The 22,699-nt window shown below is 39.4% G+C and overlaps 2 protein-coding genes across 3 annotated transcripts; both read right to left on the minus strand.

Moving 5' to 3' along the window:
* Positions 1-2,300: 2,300 nt before the first annotated feature.
* LOC139144073 (caspase-8-like) lies at positions 2,301-10,778 on the minus strand. Of its 2 annotated transcripts, none has more exons than XM_070714730.1 (3): positions 10,598-10,778; positions 8,022-8,334; positions 2,301-3,099 (listed from the first exon to the last, which is right to left on the minus strand). In XM_070714730.1, exons 1-3 carry the CDS (start codon positions 10,667-10,669, stop codon positions 2,438-2,440), a joined length of 1,047 nt encoding a protein of 348 aa, XP_070570831.1. In that variant the 5' UTR covers positions 10,670-10,778; the 3' UTR covers positions 2,301-2,437. The 2 variants fall into 2 exon arrangements, with proteins under 2 accessions (XP_070570831.1, XP_070570830.1); XM_070714729.1 differs by lacking the exon at positions 10,598-10,778 and adding an exon at positions 8,921-9,162.
* Positions 10,779-14,976: 4,198 nt separating this feature from the next.
* On the minus strand, positions 14,977-22,148 carry LOC139144474 (caspase-3-like). Its single transcript, XM_070715173.1, has 3 exons — positions 22,011-22,148; positions 16,876-17,161; positions 14,977-15,704 (listed from the first exon to the last, which is right to left on the minus strand). The coding sequence occupies exons 1-3, from the start codon at positions 22,146-22,148 to the stop codon at positions 14,977-14,979; spliced, it is 1,152 nt and encodes a 383-aa protein (XP_070571274.1).
* Positions 22,149-22,699: the final 551 nt, after the last annotated feature.

Genomic DNA, 22,699 nt, shown 5'->3' on the forward strand with positions numbered 1-22,699 from the left:
ATTTTGGTGTTTATTTCTTGTAAACATACAACAAAGTACAACACTTGATCTGATTGGCTCCTGCATCTCTTCATTTACATAACATTAGCATATCAACAAAAGTACATTTCTGAAATGAACAAAATAGTTCACCATTACAAAAGTTACAACTTTTGAAATAAAAAGGAATAGTTACAGTGTTAAAAGACATTTACACAGATATCAAGAGAGTGCTCATCAGCAATACAGAAAGCCATAAAAGTGTTTTAAGAAGATTGACTGTCCCTTCTAACTTGTATGTACAATTCAAGTTTCTTAGGTGTTTATGCAGTTTACCCAGCCCTTCAGTGTAGAATATTTCAAAGGTTACCCAGGACTGACTTTGGCATTCCATGCAAATTTTTCTGCAACAATGATCAGTGCATTTCAGAAAAGCTTACACGGCAGACTGCCTGATTAAATGGAACAGCTCTGAGATAGTGGAGGATGGATTGTGTCTTCAGAGAGCAACTTGTATATAAATGAAAAAGCTAAGAGTGTGAATTAGACTACCACAATTTATGGACTATTTCTTGCTGCAGGGACAGTTCATTATTGTTAATTCAGAAAAAATCTGTCATACCAAAGTATGCAAAAGCTATAAAGACATGTAGTATAGTTCACTATATTGACATTTACATAACAACACAACACAGTGAGTACACAGTAAATATTATCCTTATCTTTTTCCCATAAACGTTAAACCAAATGTTAATATTCTTAAAACTGAGTTTTTTTCAAATTGAATGTACACTTCAAAAACTATGTCAAGGTCAAGCAAAAGCTTTCACCAGTTTTCGTCAGACTCATATGGAAGTGTTACAGTATTTAAGGAATTGGCATTTTTGTAAGAATAAATGTTAAAAATTGAAGTTATCAACAGAGCTTTTGAAACATGTCTTTGTTCATGAAATCTGGACTCTGTAGAAAAATGAAACACCAGCTATGAAAGTGTGACTTCGCATGCACAGAGATATACAGTGACAAGAGATATACAGTGACAATAGACGATGGTCCGCTGATTGCGAGATCTCGCGAGACTGTAATACATGCCCGTAGAAACAGGATTCCCAGCTTAGTAATACAAGTCAAACTTTGTATGGAACTAGAAAAAGTGAAGAACTAAGCAAAGATTGCAACTTCATATATTTTATGCAGTGTTTAACGTAATTAGCGACTTGTCCTGTTTTACGCAGTTTGTCCTGTGTTGCGAGAACACGTCCACTGCGAACCACATATTCTCGCGATATCTCGGAATGTCTCGCGCGGTTCGGAACATGGTCTATTGCAAAGTACACATACAGTGGCAACAATAGCGCCCTCGCCGCACTTATAGCCAGCTGTGGTAATGCAACAAATCTCTGGAAAAGTGTATAAATGCATGTTCTCGTTTTCTGAAAAATTTTCACCCATTATGAAAATCATTAAATTAAGTAAAAGGTCGTGTACTGTTCTCCTAAATATGACCGACAGAATTTTAACGCCTTCGATTTTTGAAAATTGTAAGTATGCATGATAGAGATATTTCCTCATGTTATCATCTGTATAGATTTTGTGGAGTATAACTAGTGTTTTTCCTATAATAGCTCCACCCCTAACAATCGTGTGTTAAAAAGGGAATATTTACAGTGAAAAGGCAGAGGAAGGTGGCTTTAAATTTTCGTGAAAATGCCAGTGCATGATGGCTATCTTGAGCTAGTCCATATAATACCATAAAGTTTGAAATTTGTGTTAAAAAGAGCGAACAAAATGAATGCTGGAGGAGAATAATGCCAGATAGCTTCGTCATGTCTTCCTTATCATTTCCCAGCTGTCTCTATTTCATTCGTCGATGACGACGACGACGACGACGATGATAATGATGACGATAATGACAATGGTGGCGACAACGAAAGTATTTGTTCAAAGCTGACTATTGGAAGATATGGGGAGAAACCCCATTTTCCAAAAAAGAAAATAACAAAAACACGAACGGTCACTAACTTTCGTCGTCGATCACCAAGTTCTCTCGATCTCAGCCAATGATTGGTCAAGACTAATCGATACAATCGATTGGTGATTGATTTCGGATGGTCTCAAAGATTAAAGTGGTTCATCTGAAAATACGTATAAGTCGGATTCGTTGATATAAATAGTTACTTTGAGCTGAGGCTTACTGGAGTATAAAAGGAAGTGTCAGTTAATATCACATGGTGCAGTAAAAACACGGTATTTGCTTTATTCGTTGTAAAGCTCTAGGACTTATGCGTCTTCAGATGAATCTTGCCGTAGATGGACACTGGGAAGTTCACATGCATCATAAAGCAAAAAGTGTTGTGAGTATGTCGTTTTATGGCAACTTTTACCGAGAAACCGAAGGAAGCTACGGACGCCTATCAGCCGCCTATATTGGAAGTAGATGTTCTTGGATCTTTAAAAATCATGAATTCGTCCATGAAAGTGATTTTCGAAGTGTTGATTCCACGGACACATTCACTCTACATCCTTCCATTTTCTGCCGCTTGAGGTCGCGCTTCAATCTATCTAAAATAGTTTCGATGTGAGTGTATGGTGACCAGCCGTCCAATCTATCGGCCAGCATCATCATGAACAGTGACCGAATTTCTGGGTCAACCTTTCCTTTGTACGTACAGTTTGCCAGAAGATAATCAAAATCATCGGGCAATATGGCGCCTGAGTCCCGACATTCTGCATTCATGGTAATTTCGCAGGGGTTGTCTGGATTTAAACAATACCCGGCAAACGACACCTGGATTGTCTCTGTCCGCACCAATGTATTTGAAGCACTGACTGTTGGCCCCTTGTACGTTTCAGTAAAGAAGATTTTGGGTTTGTAGCTCAGAGATGGCGCTCGGCGACCGTTGAAGTTGGCGATGAATTCCTGTAAGCTGATGGCGATGCCGTCGCTTCCGTATACATGAGTGGACGTCCCACGTGACAATATACAACAAATGAATGAGTCGTATGCTTTATGGTCCTTTCTGCAGTAAAGTTCTGATTTGTTGATCAACTGCTCGGAGGTCAGGTCGAGGTAAACACAGACAAGATATCCAAGTCTTTGGAAAACGCCTCGAAGACACTCTGAAAGCGAACAGAAAGACATACTTGTTACTTTTTTAAACAGTATCAGACTATAACAGTATCAGCTTTGGTGTTATATCTGAGTCTGGAAATCTCCAAAGCAGTTGATCTGGATATGGTGAGTCGCGCTGCAAACAGTCCATTTCATCAATCTCAACCGATTTTGATTTTCTCCACTCTCCCTCGTATGTTTTGAGCAATAAAAAGTGTTTTTTGATTTTTTCCCGATAACAGGCCACACTTGTGAAAAAACGCCGAAATGAAGAAAGGAGAGGAGCTGAGAACAGAGTATTGATATTGTTATTTCACTTCCATGCATGTGATCGGGACGACCAGGAAACTTTAGATAAACGCAGGGCTGAGATGAACTTTCTGTCTGTCACACAGTTTGCACTGTGCTTTCTCCTCCGTCACCTGACAAACCACATGTGTCATGTGACACGCTTTTATACCAGAAGGCCGGGTTTTCACTCGTCATGATCGACGCCATCAGTGCGAAGAAATAGCAATATTACAGGACAAACGCATTTGTACGCTATACTTCATTGAAATAAACAAATTTATTGATTTTCAAGCCAGGCAATCTTGCATCTGACTTAAAGTATGTGTCACTATCGCCAGACGTACTTTATAGACATTTATGAAAATATTCTCGTATTCTGCTTTCTCAACGCTACTAATATTGTTATCGTTTCACATACAGGTAAGATAACAATATTTCACTTTTACACTGAACTTTTCTCAGAGCAAAGCACTTCAAACCTGTTATGATCGCCTTACGATCCTTGTGACAGACTATTATAGATTAAGTTTTATTAAGAGTTCTGTGTCGTCACGTAGGATTGTTACAAGGTCTAGCTAAGTTTACGTCCCGTGCACCGAGACGATATAATGAGGCAAGTGTTTGATATTTGTTTTCTCAAGTCTTTACGATGGAATTCCTTATTGCACCCAAGACCTTGAATTCAGAATAAACCATCCAACTACAATACACGGTTACAAGTGTATGCCAAGACTGAAGATCAAGCATATTATTACAAGTTTAACGATCAAGATAATAAAAGTTTACCTTTCCATACAACCGTGATATCCATCGACATTCCGAGTACGGTGCGAATACAATCTTTGTTTATATTGTTTATTCATCATTCTGTAGCCCTGTTCTGTGCCAATGTACTGTTATTTTATCCAATGATAACTTACAGACTCACAAGTGTGTTTACCGAAATCGATCTATAATGTTTTTATCCTCAAGGAGGGCGCTGTCCACAGACAATCAGGGATTGAAACTTGAATAGTTCCCAGGTGACATGGTAGGGTTATGTTATCCCCTTCAAATCCTAATTTTATCTTCTAGATCACTATAAAAAGCCCATCATTAATGCCACATGTAAAAAGGCATAATTTTTGTTTAATTCTGACCTTGTCATGAGGTCTATGCTGTTACATGTATAAACACAATAGATTACCTTCCAAACCAGATACCGTGAATAAATCTCTAGAAAGGACACCTTCAAAAAGCAACTAATACATTGGTGCGAATGAAGCTTGAATGTTAATGTTTTCAGATGGCTTCCTAGTGTGAAATTCGCTGACCGACGCCATAACCTACCGTGACTGCCTTTGGAAATGATATGTGCGTGTGATGAAACCAAGCCATGGCCTGTCCAGGGTTACATAAGGAATACAAATATCTTGTGGCAAGTGGTGGATGTCACAGACATCATTACTTGCAAGAAATCGTCCACAACTATATCATCGTAAACTCCAAGTAAAACCAGCAATGTGGTGTAATTTAGTTTCCACCTTTGTGGCAAGAGTTGATGAGAGCGTGGATCAGAATTGTATTATTTCCTTGGAGGCGATACCTTTCGAAGTTTTAGTTTTCGTGCATGGTAACCCATGAACAACATTGCGTGACTTTGTTATATGATAAAGATGTGGTATGCTACCATATGCTCGATCTGATATCACATTGTTTGAGCCTGAGAATTATTTTATTTGTGTGCGTATGGTTCTGAAAATCAATTTTGCCACTGTTTTCCCTGATAACCATTATGAAAACGACAAGTGATGTCACACCGGTTTTGTCCTTAGGAACATGTAGGCCTATCTCTTGCAGGTAACGATCATGAACTTGCGCAAGACCGCGGTTGAGTTTTAAAAATGGCGCAATTAACAGATACAACCGTGACAGATAACTGTTTTGGTGTACGTCCGCACAAATCAGGATGGGCTTGAACCCATCACGGATTTATATTTGATACACTGACTCGATTTTAAACGAACTTTTTTCATATCAGAATCTTTTTTCTCAGACTAGCTTCATAATAGAAGACCAATGCGCACATTACAAAAACAGATCAGAAATTTCTGGAAGAGACTGCTTGCCCAAAAGTTTCATTTGCAAACCTAAGAATTTTCATGTGCGTCAAAATGCCACAGTATTTCCTAATTCGGTGACATCACAAGGATCTTCGCGGTATAACCTCTCTTTAGGGTGGATGGAGGTCCAGACAGAATATAGTCATCCTAGGGACTGCGACTTTGTGGTTTGAAGTCTGTAGTGCGTACCTGACATTGAATTTGATCAACCGTATTGCGTCTACCTGTTATCTTTTCATTGACGCTATATGTACAGAACTTGAACAGAGAGAAGTACCGTTGAAACAGAACAAATAATGGAATGACGTAAAGTGACGAAAATACTGTCCTCGTCAAAATTCTAAAAATTGGTAAATATCAAAACGTCAAAGCAACAGAAAAATATCATGCATCAACATTCACAAATTCTGAGATCTCAAGTGGACAAAATGTAAATTCACTAATATGGTCATGTATGTGGTAGTGTAATTGGAGGAATAGTTTTACCATGAGACAGCAAACATACACACGTAAAAAATGGCTGTCTGGAACGATCTCTTTCACGCCATCGCAGCTGCCTGAGCTGGGCGTGCCCCGAAGTTCAGCGCACGCGAAGCGGTTAACATCGTTGTTCAGATCCAGCTATCAAGATAAATATTAAGCTTAGTATGCCAAGTGCGTTTATTATTCAACGCGATCAGTATCATTGCTTTCCATTAGTCCCCCTTTCCGCTGCAATCATGTTATATCATCAACTGCATAAATACTCTCCTTTTATATAGATTGATATATATGTACACTGCTCGTCATCTCAAATCAAAATATTCTAACACGAGCTGTCTGGTCGAATTGAAATGCAAATTTTCAGCAGGGAAATTATCATAGGCAAATACAATTCCTGACACCCAGCATGCGATGTTTGCTTTTAATTTAAAACCGTTATTATTTTTTCAGTTCAATCGGTCATTCAGTTGCCAAGCGTTTATGATTTATACGTATTTCGATTTAGCCCCTGGATACGAATAAATAGAAACATTCAGAAATTAATACCCTGGCGGGAAACCCTTCAGTCAAGAGATGTTTTGGGCATATTTTCTAGAAAAAAATAAACCTGCTTACAAAGAAAATTTGATCCTCGACAATTCAGAAAAACAGGCTTAGGTCTGCTTCGTCATAGTGGGAAGACGGAATGATCTAAAATAATCTGTGGAATGTGAGGTAAACCGATGCGACCAAGCATTTTTCATTCAAATGTTTCCTCTGAAGGAAACATTTAGAGTTGGAGACAGGACAAATCAAAACTGCTATTAATTAAGTAAATATTTTCTTTAATTAGAGCATACCGTATCAACTATAATAGATTGTGTGCGTTGTTGCGTAACATAGCGCTATTTGATCAAATTGATAACAAACTCTATTTTAAGTTTAGCACTGGGAATGAATTACGAATAAACCTTTCGGAATAAATTAAATCGCTCATGGATAAGAATATGATCAAGACTAGACGTCCATCGATATTAAGTCCGTGAATAAATCTGAAAATTATTAAAACCTCACCACGTATTAATCATGTCAACGTTTTAACTTAACTGTGAATTATTTTGTAAAAGCACAGTGCGGTTGCATTTTTTACTGATTACATGGAAGTTGCACTAATGCCAGTGCAGTATTTAATCGTCGTTTGTGGAAATTCAAAGACTTCATATAACTTCTCAGGAATTCCTTTAAAAAACCTGCCTGTGTGAACCCTAAAATTACTCTTCAGCACATCTTCCCACTGATACGTGGCACATGAATTTCCCTCACAAAATGTGTTTTATTCGACTTTCTTAAATAAAACTTTACCACATGTTAACAGTTATACAGAGACAGTGTGTTGAATAAAGTTATGAGTGATTCATTTTCAAACCCCGTAAAATTCCCATTTCTCGTAAACTCCATGTCAAAATATAAAGAAAACATTATTATAAACTAAAACATTATTATAAACTATCGAGTTATGTGAATTTCTATGGCTGTATCGGTTTTAATCATTACGGGGAAGATGCCGATGTTATTTCAAAATATTACGAACATACAAGTTAGAAAAAACGGACATTTAGAAAATACCATGTCAATAATGCACCATTATAATAGTTTTTCAGTGATACAGGTGTGAAATCTTGTGATGGGTTAGGTTTTGTTTAAACTGTGAGGGTGTGGCACACTTTGTTAAGCAGATGTAATATAAACACACACACACACACACACACACACACACACACACACACACTATATATATATATATATTATATATATATATATATATATATATATATATATATATATATATAACTGGAAACATTCTGCAGACGATATTTCATGATAACTTAGCCATAATCCATGTCATAATGCAAACTACACTGTCTTTACACACGCGTGTGACGTTTTATAATTAATAAAATGTGTCGCGGTTTTCCCGCCACAGTACTCGCCATATCAAAAGCGCGGAAACCAGTGAGAGACTACAAAATCCAACGGTCAGCAGAAAAAGATGTATCTCTGGTAACAACACTTACCAACTTCTGTCTTGACGTGTGGTCTTTCCTCAAGCTGAACGCTGCCTGGATTGTCGCTGTCTTTGTTAAAATGCTCGTTCGCTATAATGACAGCGAACCCGTGAGGTCGGGAATACATCTTGTAAGACACAGAACCCTTCTTCCGAGATTTTCTAAGCAAGGCACTGAACGCTGTCTCTCCCCTATGGAGGTGATACCCATATTCATCAAGTCCCGGACTACCGTTGACTGCCTCCCTAGACGACTCACCGTGAACGCCATTGAACTCCTTAGTATCGTCAGAATTAATCTGCATTCTGTTTCCAGCAACCACCTGTTTTGATAAAACAACAAAAATCGAGTTCCACATTTGCCGCCTCTTCCTATGTAACGAGGAGATGCCCTCACGCTGTGCAAACAGAAATGGCCCCGAATTCCTCCGTGAAGTTGATTTGCACAGAGAGTGTTACAGACATCGGGATTAAACGATTCAAAAGTATTAGTTGTATAAAGAAGGCAATGCGGTTAATCAAGAGAAGTAAACAAAATGTCAAATCTCTGTGTCCTAATTAGTGGAGAATCTATTGAAAATATTTTTGTTGTTCCTTTATGTCGGATATTGTGTTTATAGTCGGCGGACGGATCGATTTTGAAAAAAAACTATGTAAACTGACGTGGTTTCACGTGCTATACCGTGGAAACGTATTTTCCAACCCGACCAGAGGAATCCCTCCATATGAGAGACCGTCTTTAGAATACCAATGATCCCAGCGCTAGTAAAAGCCAGCTTAAATACGTGCAACAGAAACAGTTATTGATTAAGTAAGGACAGTGAATACGATACACCAGTACAGCCATGTACAATAATACTCATTTAGGAAGTGCACAAGAACACTATTACAAAATTACGTCAGACTTACGTAGCTTCGTTCTTGCCAAGAATTGCGGTGGATGATGGTGAAATGCCGCACACGGCATTCTATGATATCGGTGTTACACCTTCGTGTATCAGTTGTCGAAGTTTCAAAAGCGGAGTGGACTTGTTTTTGAGTCGAAAGGTTAAAAATGTCGGGTGGCTGTACAATGTGTATGTGTTTGGTACACATTGTAAACGCACTGTGAACAACAGGGCCAGTGCTTTTCAGGGCATGCCGCAACGATGTGTGGGCCACCTGTATGTTAGACACTTGTCCGTGCTTTCAGCTGGTACAATGAAGAGATTACGCGTTTGGTGTGGATAAAAGCATACCAAACAGTCGAGCTATTCAAAAACTGAAATATGAACCTGCATGTTGCTTGCGGTTAATTTTCGAACAAATACTGTAGCCGAGGGGTTTACTTTGCGTCCGATGTCTTTACAAGCACCGTTGTGCAAGTGTACACGGTTCACATCAAATATATGGAAGCAGAGACAGACTTGGGTGACGAATAAACAAAGAATGGAAACGAAAGAATAGTGGCGCAGTGCAGACGACAAACAGAAATGCATCGAAGCAGCATGGACCACTTGCCGGGGCTCATGTTGAAGTTATTGGAGTAAATAAAGTTTTCACCTGCTTGTTTTTGAGAAAATCGTTCCATTTTGAGGCGAGTAATACCGTACATGTTAGAGCCACATAGACGTTGACACAAGACACTGCCAGACAGTAGAAGACAACCACATGTAGACAGAAGAGATGGGCAGAGGTTATCAAATTAATAGAGAAGGAGAAAACAAAAAGATTTGGCAAGCCTTCACAAGAGAGAAACGGTATGTTCGAAATGGTGTGTAGGCGTCTGCTACATGAAGGAAATGTTCCTGAGAAATGAACATATCACTTCAAACAGAACGCAAGAAAGATATCAGTACTTCTATCCGTCTATCTCAAAATGTTGTCCTAACAACCGGACAAGTAAATTGTTATGGAGACAAATATGGCAATATTCGCACTTCAAAATCGACCAATATGTACGTAACAGCCCCAAGGAACAACTTGATGTACCGTTAAGAGCGCTAATCCGGTTTAGAGCTTAATCTGATATGAAACTGTTAATACTAACACCCTTAAAATACAGATATTACATACTTTAAGAGTGTAGCGGTAGATTGAGGAAAGGCATTCAAAAGCAGTACAAGTGACCGAAATACCTCTCCAATTACACTGTTTGTTACACCTGATTGCAGACTCTGTTAATGAGATAATAAAACACCTCATTCCAATTTCATCGTAAATCACGACTTTACAGTGCATTAAAGTCGAATTTATGTGTATTCACAGATAACTAAATAAATATTTGTAAGTGATTAACCTCACAATGTGGAATTTCGAGACTATATACGTCAGGGCTATACGTCATAGGCACCAAACATGATGGGATGTCAGGTAAAGATTAAATTACGAACCTGAATTAATCCGAAGTTTGCTTCTGTAGGGCCTACGTGGAAACTTGCTATACCGTAATGTTAACTTTGTTGTAATATTCCCTCATACGGTTCCTCTCGTTGCATAAAAATCTAACTAGGCAAGTTGAACGCGTACATGAATTTGTAGGCTGTGAGTGCGTCACCGCTCCGAGTTCACAGTCTTGCAGCAATATCTTTAGTCAAAACGACTTACCTCTGCTCTGAAATGTCTTGCCTTGTTCCGATTTAAGTGACCGAGGAAGGAACAGAAGTGAGTGACAGTCATGCAACGCGTCACTTCACGAAAGACTAGTCAAGGGTAGACATTTGTGACAGGGTGTGCGTCTCACCAGGAGATCTTGAATCCTGCAGCGCACAGCAGATAACTTGCTAGTTTACAACGCTCGCTCAGTTTAGCTGCTCGAACGGACTCCTTTTGGTGCGTTTATCGACAGGTCTGGCGAGTACTACATGATCAAACATTCCGCGTGCTGGTACCATGACAGGCTCTTATCGAAAATATGGCAACAAACAGCTATATAGACTCGTCAAGTCAAGAGACTATAGCTGTAAGGTCGCCATGCCAACTTGGAAAAAATCGAAGTTTGGTACGTGACAGGGCAGTGATTGGGTCAAGGGGCAGGTGTCTTAGACATATGACGGAAGATTGGACTGGAATATCCACACGGTAACAAGTGGCATGAAACATAGCGACTGAAAGTCATATAATCCAATATTTCAAGATCGCATATGTAAACGAGAAGATGGTTATCAATATTGAAGTGTGTTCGATCTAACGTCAACAAATATACACAAACTCAGACTGCAATTTTCAACGCGTTCAACGTTATGTTCTATTTTGATTCTCTTTGCGTACACACTATATCCCTTACAGAAAACACTTTATGCGTTTTGCTGTTTGTTTATATCCAACTCTCCAATAGTGGTTGTATAGCCATCGGCTAACCCGTACGAGAACACGTAGGCAAATCCCTGCCAACTTTTAGCGGTAGGATATGGCAATTGTATACGATGTGAAAGGTCCCATCCGTCCCCATCAGTCAATTAGGTCCGATGACCGTGCCCTCGAGTTAAAAATTTAAATATTGACCGAGTGTTCAAGGTATGGCCCATCCTAAGGTTTTTATGCAAATCTATCGTAACAACTCTTTACAACTTGTTTTTATAGGACTAAGTTCAAAACAGATGTAATGATGCGTGTGTACGTGCTTTGAAGATAAGTGCTTGGGAAACGATATCTGTGTCTGGCTATTTTCACTTTAAACTTCTGAGGTTCCAAAGTCAAACGTCATTACAAAAACTATTGAAAGATTGCATGGAAGGCAGCGTGCTGAGTTGGACGGTGACGTCATGCACAGAATCGATGTTTTATGCGTATTTTGAAATACTGCTTCCTGTGAAAATCTGCGATTCCGAAATAAACCATCGAGGTTCTAAATGGTACAAAAATAAAAACCATTTTCATAGCTTTTCTGCAAACATGGAGTTTATCAATTATGGCCAGTCCTGACAATCTTTATCCTGTACACTTGTTCAGGGGTCGAGAAATGCTGCACATCTTGGTAGGTGCAATGTTGAAAGCGTTGGATAAATAACCATAGTCAGCAGAGAAACGTTTCTCTACTGTCTATGAAATAATATACACAGCTGGACGCAAATATTTCTCCAAGTTGCAAATTTATCTCTGCCCTCTTAAATCTATTCACCTATATGTTCCTGTCTTGGACCAAATGGGGATTATTTTCTCATATTACTCTAGCATGAGCGGTTCGCATTAGTTCTTACCTTAAACACATATGGGAGCAGATCGTACTGTGTTAATGTGCAGGTTTTACAAGTGCAAACAATTATTTAACTACTGGCAAAAATGAAAGTCCACTCACAATATTAATCACAGTGGATGATTCTCATCTTTCACATTCATCTCATCTCAGTAATACGATAAGTTTCCCTAAGTTCTCGGTATTGTCTGTTTTTTGTAATGGATGTTCTGTCTGTTACGAAGACAGGTATTTTGCCATGCCTCGCTGTACCTGTCGAGTGAGGTTATATCCATATGCTTTATAACCCTTTAACGGGGACTCATGCAATCTTAACTACTGAATCGCTTTAACTCCTAAACTCACAAAACCCTGCACGAACCTTTTTCTATTAAAAAGTCTTAGAGCATGATGAGATGTTGGATAAAGATTTTGAAAAGAGAAGGCCGCCAGCTTGCTCAGAACATGTTTGTGAGTTTCAATGGGAACTGAACAAGTGCCATCCGATCAATGCTGTAGGCGGCTGAGCTTTTTTCCAACAATTACAGAAATATTTCCATTTGACCCGGTTGACCCGACACATTTGTTTCGACCATAATCTGTCCATTTGACGAGGCAGAGTATTGGGTAACAAAGGTCGGTGGCAGAAATGCTATGAATACCAGGATTAAGTATGGTTTTATCGAGTCTCATTCAAGGGGCAAAATGGAATCAAAATCTACGTGCTCAAGAGGACGTAACCGGTCTTTCAAATCGTTGTCAAACTTTCTTCCATGCCTTTGGAAGGTCAGACACCTGTAAGTTGTTGAAGTTCATTTTGTTCATTTGTATCCTTGGCAACAAATAACACAACTTCAGTTTTTCTTCATTTGTCAAAACAATAAACAAAACGCGAAATATGTGATCTATCAATCAAATAAACTCACAGAACCACGTTACTGTAAGGGTAGACAAACACGTGATATACCCGAAATGACGTCAGAATAATTTAGCTTACCGTGAAGTCGTAAACCTAATGTTATTTTCTCGAGAAGTTGACAGTAAGATCTAACTTGAAATGAGGGCGATATCATAGTGACAACGCTTGATTTCTATCGGATGATATACACAATTAAAGTACATTAATATTATTTTCTGGAGAGAAAGAGAAGATGTCAGTCCGTTCTGTCTTGTATTCTCTAGTAAGGTCAATGGATAAAATCAACTCAAAAACACAATTGTGATTTACTTTTTACATTTATAATTTACTTGCCTTCATAGCATTAGTTTCCCCAGAAACATGACAAGAAATAGTCCTTTCTATTATAAGTAACACTCTTCTTTTTAATATAAACAATCATTAAATACATCCTGAAATGCCTTTATATAAATACTGGGAAAGTTTTACAGGTAAGCGTATGGTGACGTAAATCAGCTGACTCGTAGACTTGAAGTGAAAACATGTTTTATAAAGGTAGTGGAAAGACTTGAAGTTTTGTTTCAGGTTTCCGTACGGAAAAGTTAGACAAAGAATCAGGGTTCATCGTACAAAATTTGGCCATAGAGTCACTCAGTGTTTACCGATACTTGAAATTCAAAATGGCCACCATCCCTGCATTAACTCTATGGGGAAGAGAACTAAATTTTCGATTTTCGCAAAAAATTTCCCGTGAAAAGTTTATCTACTCCATGAGCTTCAAAGTGAGCCAACATGGTAAACCAAAATAGTCTTGTAAAAGTTTGAGAGTCTGAATATCTGTTCCCGAGACGCATTCTATCATATAGAGTGCCAGTCGGGATATTATATGAATGATGAAGACAAATCTTCAAAAATGGAGTTTGTGTCAGAAGTTTCCCCTCTTATGTAAACTGTCTTTTTTGTGAAATATTCAGGCCTCTTTCTAACCTTTTAAATAAGCACTACCGTTGTGTAATCTGTTTGGACAGAGGCCTTTAATCAGTTTAAAAAATGCTATAAGGGTGCCGCTCGGACACTTATCCGACAATATCAAGATGGATGAAAAACTATATCGCCCTCGTCAGAGATAATTCAAAGGCATACGAGGCATGAAAGGTACAGTAATATCACTAAAAGCGAGACAATATAGTTATTGCAAACTGTAACAAAGGAGGTTTAACTGTTGATTGAAGTACCAGTAGTCTTTTTTGGGATCAACTGCATCATGGGTAATCAAATATCTCCTGACCATCGTTGACTTCGTTGTGGACTCGATTAATATGCAAATATTCCACGAAGTTTGTGTCATTGTTCGTAAACACAGAAGTACTGAAATTACATTGCACTGTTTAACACATCGAGAAAGCTGTCATTGTTTACAGTCGGGGTCGGAGGAATTGAAGGGAGAGGGTCGCTTACCAAATATCAAAAGCTGTACAAAGTGAGGTTACTCCAAACTTTAGGATTGAAGTGTGTGGCTGCTCATATATTTGCCAAACTTTAGGTGAGAAATGATCACAAAGATTTCTGTGAATTTTATATTCATGTTCATGTGTGCCGTTATCGACAACGTTGCGAGATATTGTCACGTTTGTTTCCCTTTGAAATCGGCGGGAATGGTTCACTTCTGCATGATAATTGAAATGCAAGAGAGAGAGAGAGAGAGAGAGACAGACAGACAGACAGACAGACAGAGACAGACAGACAGAGGGGAAGGGTATTCAAAACAACATTTGTAAGAAAGCGGTTACTCGGACTTCTTGGTTAAGCCAGGGTGGGGTAACTAAATTTTACGGACAAACGTTTCTGCCGATTCACTCCCAGTCCATAAATAATGACAGCTCACTAAAGCTTTAATATGTGTTTGTCTTACAGTTACACTAATTCGCTTTTTGTTCTGGTTAGTTTGGAGTGAAATGTAACGCTTCTGGCTCTCGTTGGTTTGTCAGTGCATAAGTACAATTCTTTTCTTAAAGTTGATGTGAATTTCACCCTCGAGTCGATAGTGTTTATTTCTCCCTGAAATTCGTCGCTGGCGTCCGTCAGTGCCCGTGTGATATCCTTTCTGCCGTTGGATTTTTCCATGGCATGTACAAGTCTAGTTACGTAGGATGCATCAGAAGGCGGGATTTTCCCGCGGTATTTCCACGTGCAAGCGGCGATAAGGAAATCTACGTCAGTGGGCCTCGTTTCCACGGTAGCCACCTGCTCCCCTCCCGATAATTCACAGTTCAGGTTCAAGTTGTAGCCGGCAAACTGCACGTTAAATTTCTCACCGTACACTTTCTCCGCAAATTGTACATCCACGTTGGCCTTTGGCGCCGGATGAGATTCAACGAAGAAAAGCTTGGGCTTGCCGCCAAGAGAAGGGCACCGCCGCCCGTTGAAATCACTGATTAATTCGTAGAGCTTAATTGGAACTCCGTCCGAGCCGTAAATGTGAGTCCTGGTACCACGTGACAGGATACAGCAGACGAAGGAATCGTAGTGAGTGTGGTCCTTATCGGAAAATAAACCAGTTTTCAGTTTTAGCTTGGCCGCTGTCAAGTCCGGATACACCAGTACAATATAGCCTAGACTTTCAAAGGCACGGCGTAGATAAGCTGTAAGGGTAAAGACATTATAAATTATTAGATAAGATCTGTGATATATGACTTATGAGACACCTTTTCCGATCGATAAAACCTCAGCTACAGTGTACGAAAAACAAACACAAAATGGACCTGCTTGCCTTTATCCGCTCGACGTTTTACAGTCATCGGATCTTTCACGTTGGCATTATGCCAAGCAATCAATTAATCGTTTAATCCATTTGTTTGTTTCATTATTAATGCGAGATGGCTTTTTATTACGTCAACCTGACGAAACGTGATGAAATTCCTCATTCATTTTCCATCAAAGCAATGTAGATGGGGAACGTCTTGTTGGTTTGATTTTTGTCTCGTTGCTACTATCCCGATCTTTGTTATTGATGAGGATGTGATGATGATGATGATGATGATGATGATGATGATGGTGGTGGTGGTGGTTGTGGTGGTGGTGGTGGTGGTGGTGGTGGTGACGAAAACAAACGCTATTATTGTCTTTTCTGTCGACATGTTTTATGTAATGGTTCGTTTCCCACTATGTTCTTTTCTCTGTTCTTATCAGGATTTCAAATTGTACCAACAAAGAAGTGAGTCAGTTACAATAACACAGAGACGAGGAGATTGCGAATTTTTAAAGATTGGTCTATATTAGTCACAATGTCACGTGATCTCCCAAAGCTACAATTGTCTAATACTTTGTGACTAAGTGACGTTTTGCCTCCAATCATTGCCAAATGCATTAGTTTGAAAGGATGTTAGTATTTGGAGACACAGTAGCTGTAACATTTTATAATATTAATAGTCATTATATTGTTTGATATTCTTTCCTAACACTAAGCATTAAAGAAAATGCTGGGATTGATCAAGAAACTGAAATTTACAGTAGGAGTAAAAATACTGAAAAATATGTCAGACGTTACAACAAAATGAGATTTAATTGCTTCATTATCTTGAGTCCTTTTGCTTTTATGAACAAGGATTACATCTCCTATCATTAGCGAAACAGCATTTGTATGTTTTATGTGATGTGTGGTGGACAAATTTATTGCAATTATTTCGAATTGAGCAAGACGGAAAATTATTGGTTAGGCCTAAACCAAAGTTGAAACACAGAAACAAAAGTATCTGACTTTACAGCATTGAGTGGAATCGATCAGGGTGTTTTCCCAGAACGGAGACTACTTACCGACTTCATCTTGCGTGCCTGGCCTGTTCGCCAGTTGTAAACTGTGAGGGCAGTCTTTGTCTCTGTTGAAGTTCTCTATGGCAACGATAACTACCAGTCCGTGAGGTTTGCTAGTTGTCTCATACCTTTCAACTTCCGGTTCTTTCGTCTCTGTCCTGAAACTCTGTGCCGCGGTGACGACGCGAGGTCGCCGACAGCGACCGGATACCGATGGCTGTCCGTCTAGTTCGTCGTGAACTCTTGACGGAGTTGACGAGGCTTTGGTAACTGTACCTCCAGTGTAATTCTGTCGAACTTCGTGACGTCATCGCTGATACTGTATACCTGTCAGTTAATGCAAAGAAGACAGTTCCTTGTAATAATCTTATTTTGACAAAATAATCCCGAGTCAGTGGTTTACACTGAGAGCACAAAATGCAAGGAATACACTTTGTTTGTTAATGTAACTTCAGAACTTTCGCTGTGTCAGTGTAGCTGTCAAACCCACTCGCAAACCGCCTTGTGATAAAAGGACAAGATCTACTACAGACAAGAGTACAGCGATTGTTTTCTCAGTGGAACGTACGTTTCGTGAATACATAAGATTCCTCATTCACTGTTCACAAACAACAATGTCCGTATTTGAAATAGCTTCAGGCAACGGTATTCAGCATAAACGCTGTCACTATATTTTACCCACCATGTCGTTACTGTTGAATTTCTACTGATCCTTTACAAATACAGTATCAAGCCACAGTCAGGATTCATTTACCGCATTGTTCTACCCAGTGCATACCTTACGGTGCTTTTCGTGATGAATAAATACGAACACAGCCCTTAAAATGGTGTTATTGTCCTGTTCGTTGGCCCAAGATTCTTCACTGTTGCAATTAATTCATCATTCAAATTCAAGGTTTTTTTTCAATTTCACTGCAAATCTTATCTGTTATTTAGTTACCTGAGAGTTGAATAGTGAGTTGACCTGATATGACCTCAGTTCATTACAAAATTATTAATGTCAATTTGAATTGACTGGAATCTAAACTATTCACATACAGGCCTCTTGTCGGTGTGTTGCGGTTACTGTTAAGATTGCCGTCTACGTATTCAATGGAACAACAAGCCTTTGATGACTGGTCCTTTCAACTGACAGAAGACTTTGATAAGAGAAATCACGCCTTGATAAAAACCCAAATCCACTTATCAGTTTTACAACATGTCGATATACTTGAGATACTCATAAGCAAGGGAGAGTATATGGTGTACAATGTCACTTCATATCAAGTAAAATGATTTTGTCTTCTGATGATGTGTTAGGTATTGATAGGGTTCAATCATGTCACAAGAACGAGAATAAGAGTATGCAATTGACCACATTTATCGTCACAAACAAGGAGCCAGCTGTATACAGAAAGGGTACGCGTTTTTTTTACAAAATTAAAAAGATTTGCCGCATATTCAGGATGGTGGCAACAAGCTTTTTAAGCTTCGCCTGTGGTTTGTTCATTTCATCACCCCGCGGTTTGTACATTTCATCGCGTCCCAGACGCACTTCAATCTGTTCTATCCTATAAAATACTACACGGATGAACAATACATTTTTCGAGCCCACAACGGCCTGGTATCGACAGGGTTAATCCTGTTGATGACCTGTAAGTAATATTTTCGTCTAGAACTCAAACTTTGGATCGATTATCTGACAAGTAAATTTCGATTGTGAAATAGAAAAGGGGTTGATTTCGGTTACTCCTTCAGGGAAGAAAACTTTACCTTCGGAAAGATATCTACCTACACTCGGTGAATGAAACAAGCATCACTGACACAATAAGACGGGGTATAATGACTGCGCATGGGCATTAACGAAAGTGCTAACAGATAAGAGAGGTTCGTTGTTTACCTATGTAATCGAGGATCTTACCTTGAAAGGGACATCATTCAGAACTTTGTTGACGTAAACAAGAATTGTGAATTTTAAACCGCGACCTCGACACGGTAGCAGACCGGTAGCACGTTTAAGCCAGGTACACACGTCTGTTCAAGCCGCTCATTTTAATTTACAGCCAAGCTTATACGTAGGACTAGTACAGTATACACATCGATTACATGTATTTAGGTCTGTATGTGTAAAGATTTGTGAGGCTCAGTTTAGGTCGGAATACTTGAAACTTGCCCGATGGTGGCGATGGCGGGGACAGATTAGCCCCCACACTGTGGTAGTCCCTGTCAACTAATGATATATTAATTATTAGAAATCGATGGATTTCGGCATTGGTGGCCTATTCCAGGGACGCGTCAGGTCGTGGGGATCGATATTCACCGGGCGGCTGAAATGGAATATTTTAAACAAATGTCGTGATTGACAAGATTTCATGGTATCGCCATCTTATCACTCACTGCCCTGTGTCAGCAGTGAAACCCCTCATCATGCTAACTCTGGGCCTCCACACAGATACAGGAAAATGTTTTTAAAATGTTCACTGTAGAAAAACAAGGAGTCAGGAATTTACAAGGCTGTATATGTACAAGGCAGGTACTAATGGTGACACACGTGCACTGGTCCGCATAATTAAACCATATCAGCGGATCTTAGAAACGGAGTCTTGAAAATCCCATGCCGGTAATTTAGAAATCCTAGCGCTTACCTGTTACATGGGTGCATGTTTCATATCATGTTTCACATCAATGTTCGCTGGAGGCCAGCTTAACCATATGTCATATATTTCAGAAGACAACTAAGAGCTCGCGCACGTTACTGTCGACAGTTAAGAGTTGTTTGCCCCGCCAGTGTTTAGTGTGTTTCGTGAGCAAAGATTGTCGGCTTGGACACTACTCCAAACTGATATGAGTTGTGTACATAGGCACGCACAGAGGTCAAGCCTAACCTTTACTGGGATAAATTCAGAACACATCCTGTGAAAGCCACCGCCATGGTCAATTCATACTGATTTACACCTAATCCGATTTCTGCCTCCAATAGGTTTTGTCGTGTCGCCTTTTAACATACAATCACGGTCCCTTGTGGAGGAACCGTGATGTAATTGATTTCATCAATTGGATTCCTATAGCAGATTATGGTAACGTACATACCATGCTATGCCAGCCTCGTGGTGGTTTTACTCCTGAGATATCGGCGAATTCAAATACCGATACAGATATTATTTCAATACCCCCAAAATGCTCTCTTACCATCGATATATGTGTCTCGGTGGGCCTCAGTGTCACCTGGTAAGGGTATTTTTCGTTTCAGTACAAACTTCATGCAGAACCAGCGGTGTCGTCAGCGGTAGATACGTTTCGTTCCCCGCGGACGTGGAGCGGAATTGACTCACTTGGGCAAGGCTGGTCACCGTTGCTACAGCCTATCAGGTAAACAAGACACGGCAGGTAATACCGTGAACAACCGACTTACTGGACATCACTGTATGTTTTTCTTTGCTGGTTTTTTTTTTGTCCCCATTCAAATGCTTGCATCTGCTTTCAGAGCGACTAAATCGCTGACAATTGTGTCTTTGCTATTTACAAGGAGAGCAGAACAAAAAAGCGTCCCCGCAAAAACCCTTTTCTGAAGACGAGTCTGACAGGCCGCGTTTGATTCTCGCTGGATGCTAGGAAACCGGAATGCTGTAACAGACATTGTAAAGTTGACCACTAATGCGAGCTGTTATTCGGAAAATTCTGAAAAGGCTTTTTATTTACAACCCATGAGGCGTAATTACGACAGGATTGCCTCCGAAAATTGTTTGTTGATCCATAAACCGTTTTTCTTTACAGTTCCTTTCTTTGAATTGACATCGTCAGCGTCGGTGTCATCTCGACTCAAAAGTCGTGACCCTTGCACATATTAACTATCAGCCAACTATAGATTGCCAACGATAAAACCGGGTCGGTGATTGACGGTTGTCTGAAAAAAGCCAGTTCCTCGGTAATAAGGTTTTATTGAAAACGCGGCTAAAAGTGAAGTGGGTATGGGCTACAGCACAGGGGAATTATTTCATGATTTAGCCGCGGCAAAAGGTAAGATAGACAGAAATACAGCAATAACTTTTATTCTCTCACTGGGCAGTTCGAAATGTTGTAAGGGTCTATCGCCTGTCATCTTTTGATTGGTGTAGCAGTAGTTGATACCTTTATTATTACCATGGAAACGTACATATTGGCCTTTTACGAAATAAATAGCAGAACCATCGACTGTAAATATCAGCTTACAGGTGTGATCAAATTTTCACATTTGCCTTTAAGTTAGCATGTGCCTCAAAACTGAAATACTTTAAGTTTTGCTCAACTTTTACCTCAAGGAAACTTTCAACCACCCTCTTACCAAATTACGAATAAAAATTAGGGGTCAACGTGCAAAGTTCGGTACTAGAGTAACAAATCACCAGGTATTTACCGATATTTGACATTCAAAATGCAAGCCATCCTAGTATTTACTCTACTAAGAAAATGAAATATATTAATTTTCGAATTTCGCTAAACTTAGACAGTGAACACTTAACTGTTCCAAGAGTTTCAAAATGAGTCTCCGCAATCGATGGATTAGAAGGTTTTGGGTAAAATGTGAGAGTCCACATATCTATCCCCAGGGCGCATTCTACCTAAAGTGATCAGATCGTAAAGTGAATTACAAGGCAACGGTTTTATATTATTTAGCCTTTACTACAGTAGCAGTGACAGCTTTGGGATAAATTATTAATGATGTTCTTATTTTTCAATGCCAAGACCATCCACCATTCTCTTTATCTTGATCTTATAATTGTCACACACTTTGATCTCCACTTATTGCCCTAAAATGCAATACAGTTACTACAAAGTTTTTGAAAAAATGGTCCGATGAGAAAATGAGAAATATTTGTGGAAAAAAGTATTGGAGGCTAAAGACCTCCAAATATCAGATGACATGGATGGTCCACATGTATTAATAATTTGATCGCCTACGTATTATACTTCTCAAAAGTCCGTTTTAATAACTCTTTTTTCTGCACTCGAGACCCGGCCATATTACTGATTATGAAGCACTTAAGTTTGTGACTTGCGTTTGTGAAGCGTGAATCGGTATAACCGACGATCCTCACAATTCACATCTCGACCTGATGTTTCTCTTTGTTTGTCTAATAAATGTCCGACATACTGTATTCAGGTATTTAGCCTAAACTGACCACGCCAAAGTAAACTCTACTGTTATTGACTTGACAGCCTTGGTATCCAGGGACGCTATGAGAGTCACCGGTGCTGGAGCACCTTCTCCTCATCGACGTTGGTGGCGTTATCGTAGCTAGAGTGGCAGCTTGGGACATCTGAGACTGCTCGCTACAATAATACCAGCATTTGCACAGACAATAACAGATACTCACGTTAAATGGTGTGTGCAAATCGTTAAAATAGAAGCTTTTATCCTAGCCCGGTTGAAAAGGATGAAAAAATTTGCGGCTCCAACAATTTGGCTCTCTCATGTTTTGAATGTTAAAGATCGACGACTTGTGACTGACTAGTTTTCGGCATGGAATCACTTATACACGATTACATTAAGATGTTATGGAATGTGGCTTAAAATAGGATTATTGTAAGCTGTGAAATACCATAGAACCACTATCTCATGAAAAGGACCGCATAACTGTGTGTATGACGTCATTAATTGTAAAAGCTTTTACAAATGCCTAAATATTGATGGAAAATACATGCGACAAAAGGATAACATTGAGACTAACGCACAAGAAAAAACACGGATTGCACAGGTCGGATTAAGTAGAAACAGCCAGGTCATCAATGGCAGATGTTACACGGCTGATATCGTTTTGAAAATGGCATAGCTTGTCTTGTTGCGAAATTAGATCAGAAGCCGAAGCTT

Source organism: Ptychodera flava, chromosome 11 (genome assembly GCF_041260155.1).
Source record: "Ptychodera flava strain L36383 chromosome 11, AS_Pfla_20210202, whole genome shotgun sequence".
NCBI lineage: Eukaryota > Metazoa > Hemichordata > Enteropneusta > Ptychoderidae > Ptychodera > Ptychodera flava.

Coding starts and splice junctions, on each gene's coding strand:
- LOC139144073 (XM_070714729.1), bottom strand. CDS start 9,106: ATGTGTACCAAACACATACACATTGTACAGCCACCCGACATTTTTAAC. Junction 8,335..8,920: donor CTTGGCAAGAACGAAGCTAC/GTAAGTCTGACG, acceptor TTATCAAAACAG/GTGGTTGCTGGAAACAGAAT. Junction 3,100..8,021: donor ACACGTCAAGACAGAAGTTG/GTAAGTGTTGTT, acceptor GTTCGCTTTCAG/AGTGTCTTCGAGGCGTTTTC.
- LOC139144474 (XM_070715173.1), bottom strand. CDS start 22,148: ATGTCCCAAGCTGCCACTCTAGCTACGATAACGCCACCAACGTCGATG. Junction 17,162..22,010: donor GTAGAGTTTACTTTGGCGTG/GTCAGTTTAGGC, acceptor GAAGTTCGACAG/AATTACACTGGAGGTACAGT. Junction 15,705..16,875: donor AGGCACGCAAGATGAAGTCG/GTAAGTAGTCTC, acceptor TTACCCTTACAG/CTTATCTACGCCGTGCCTTT.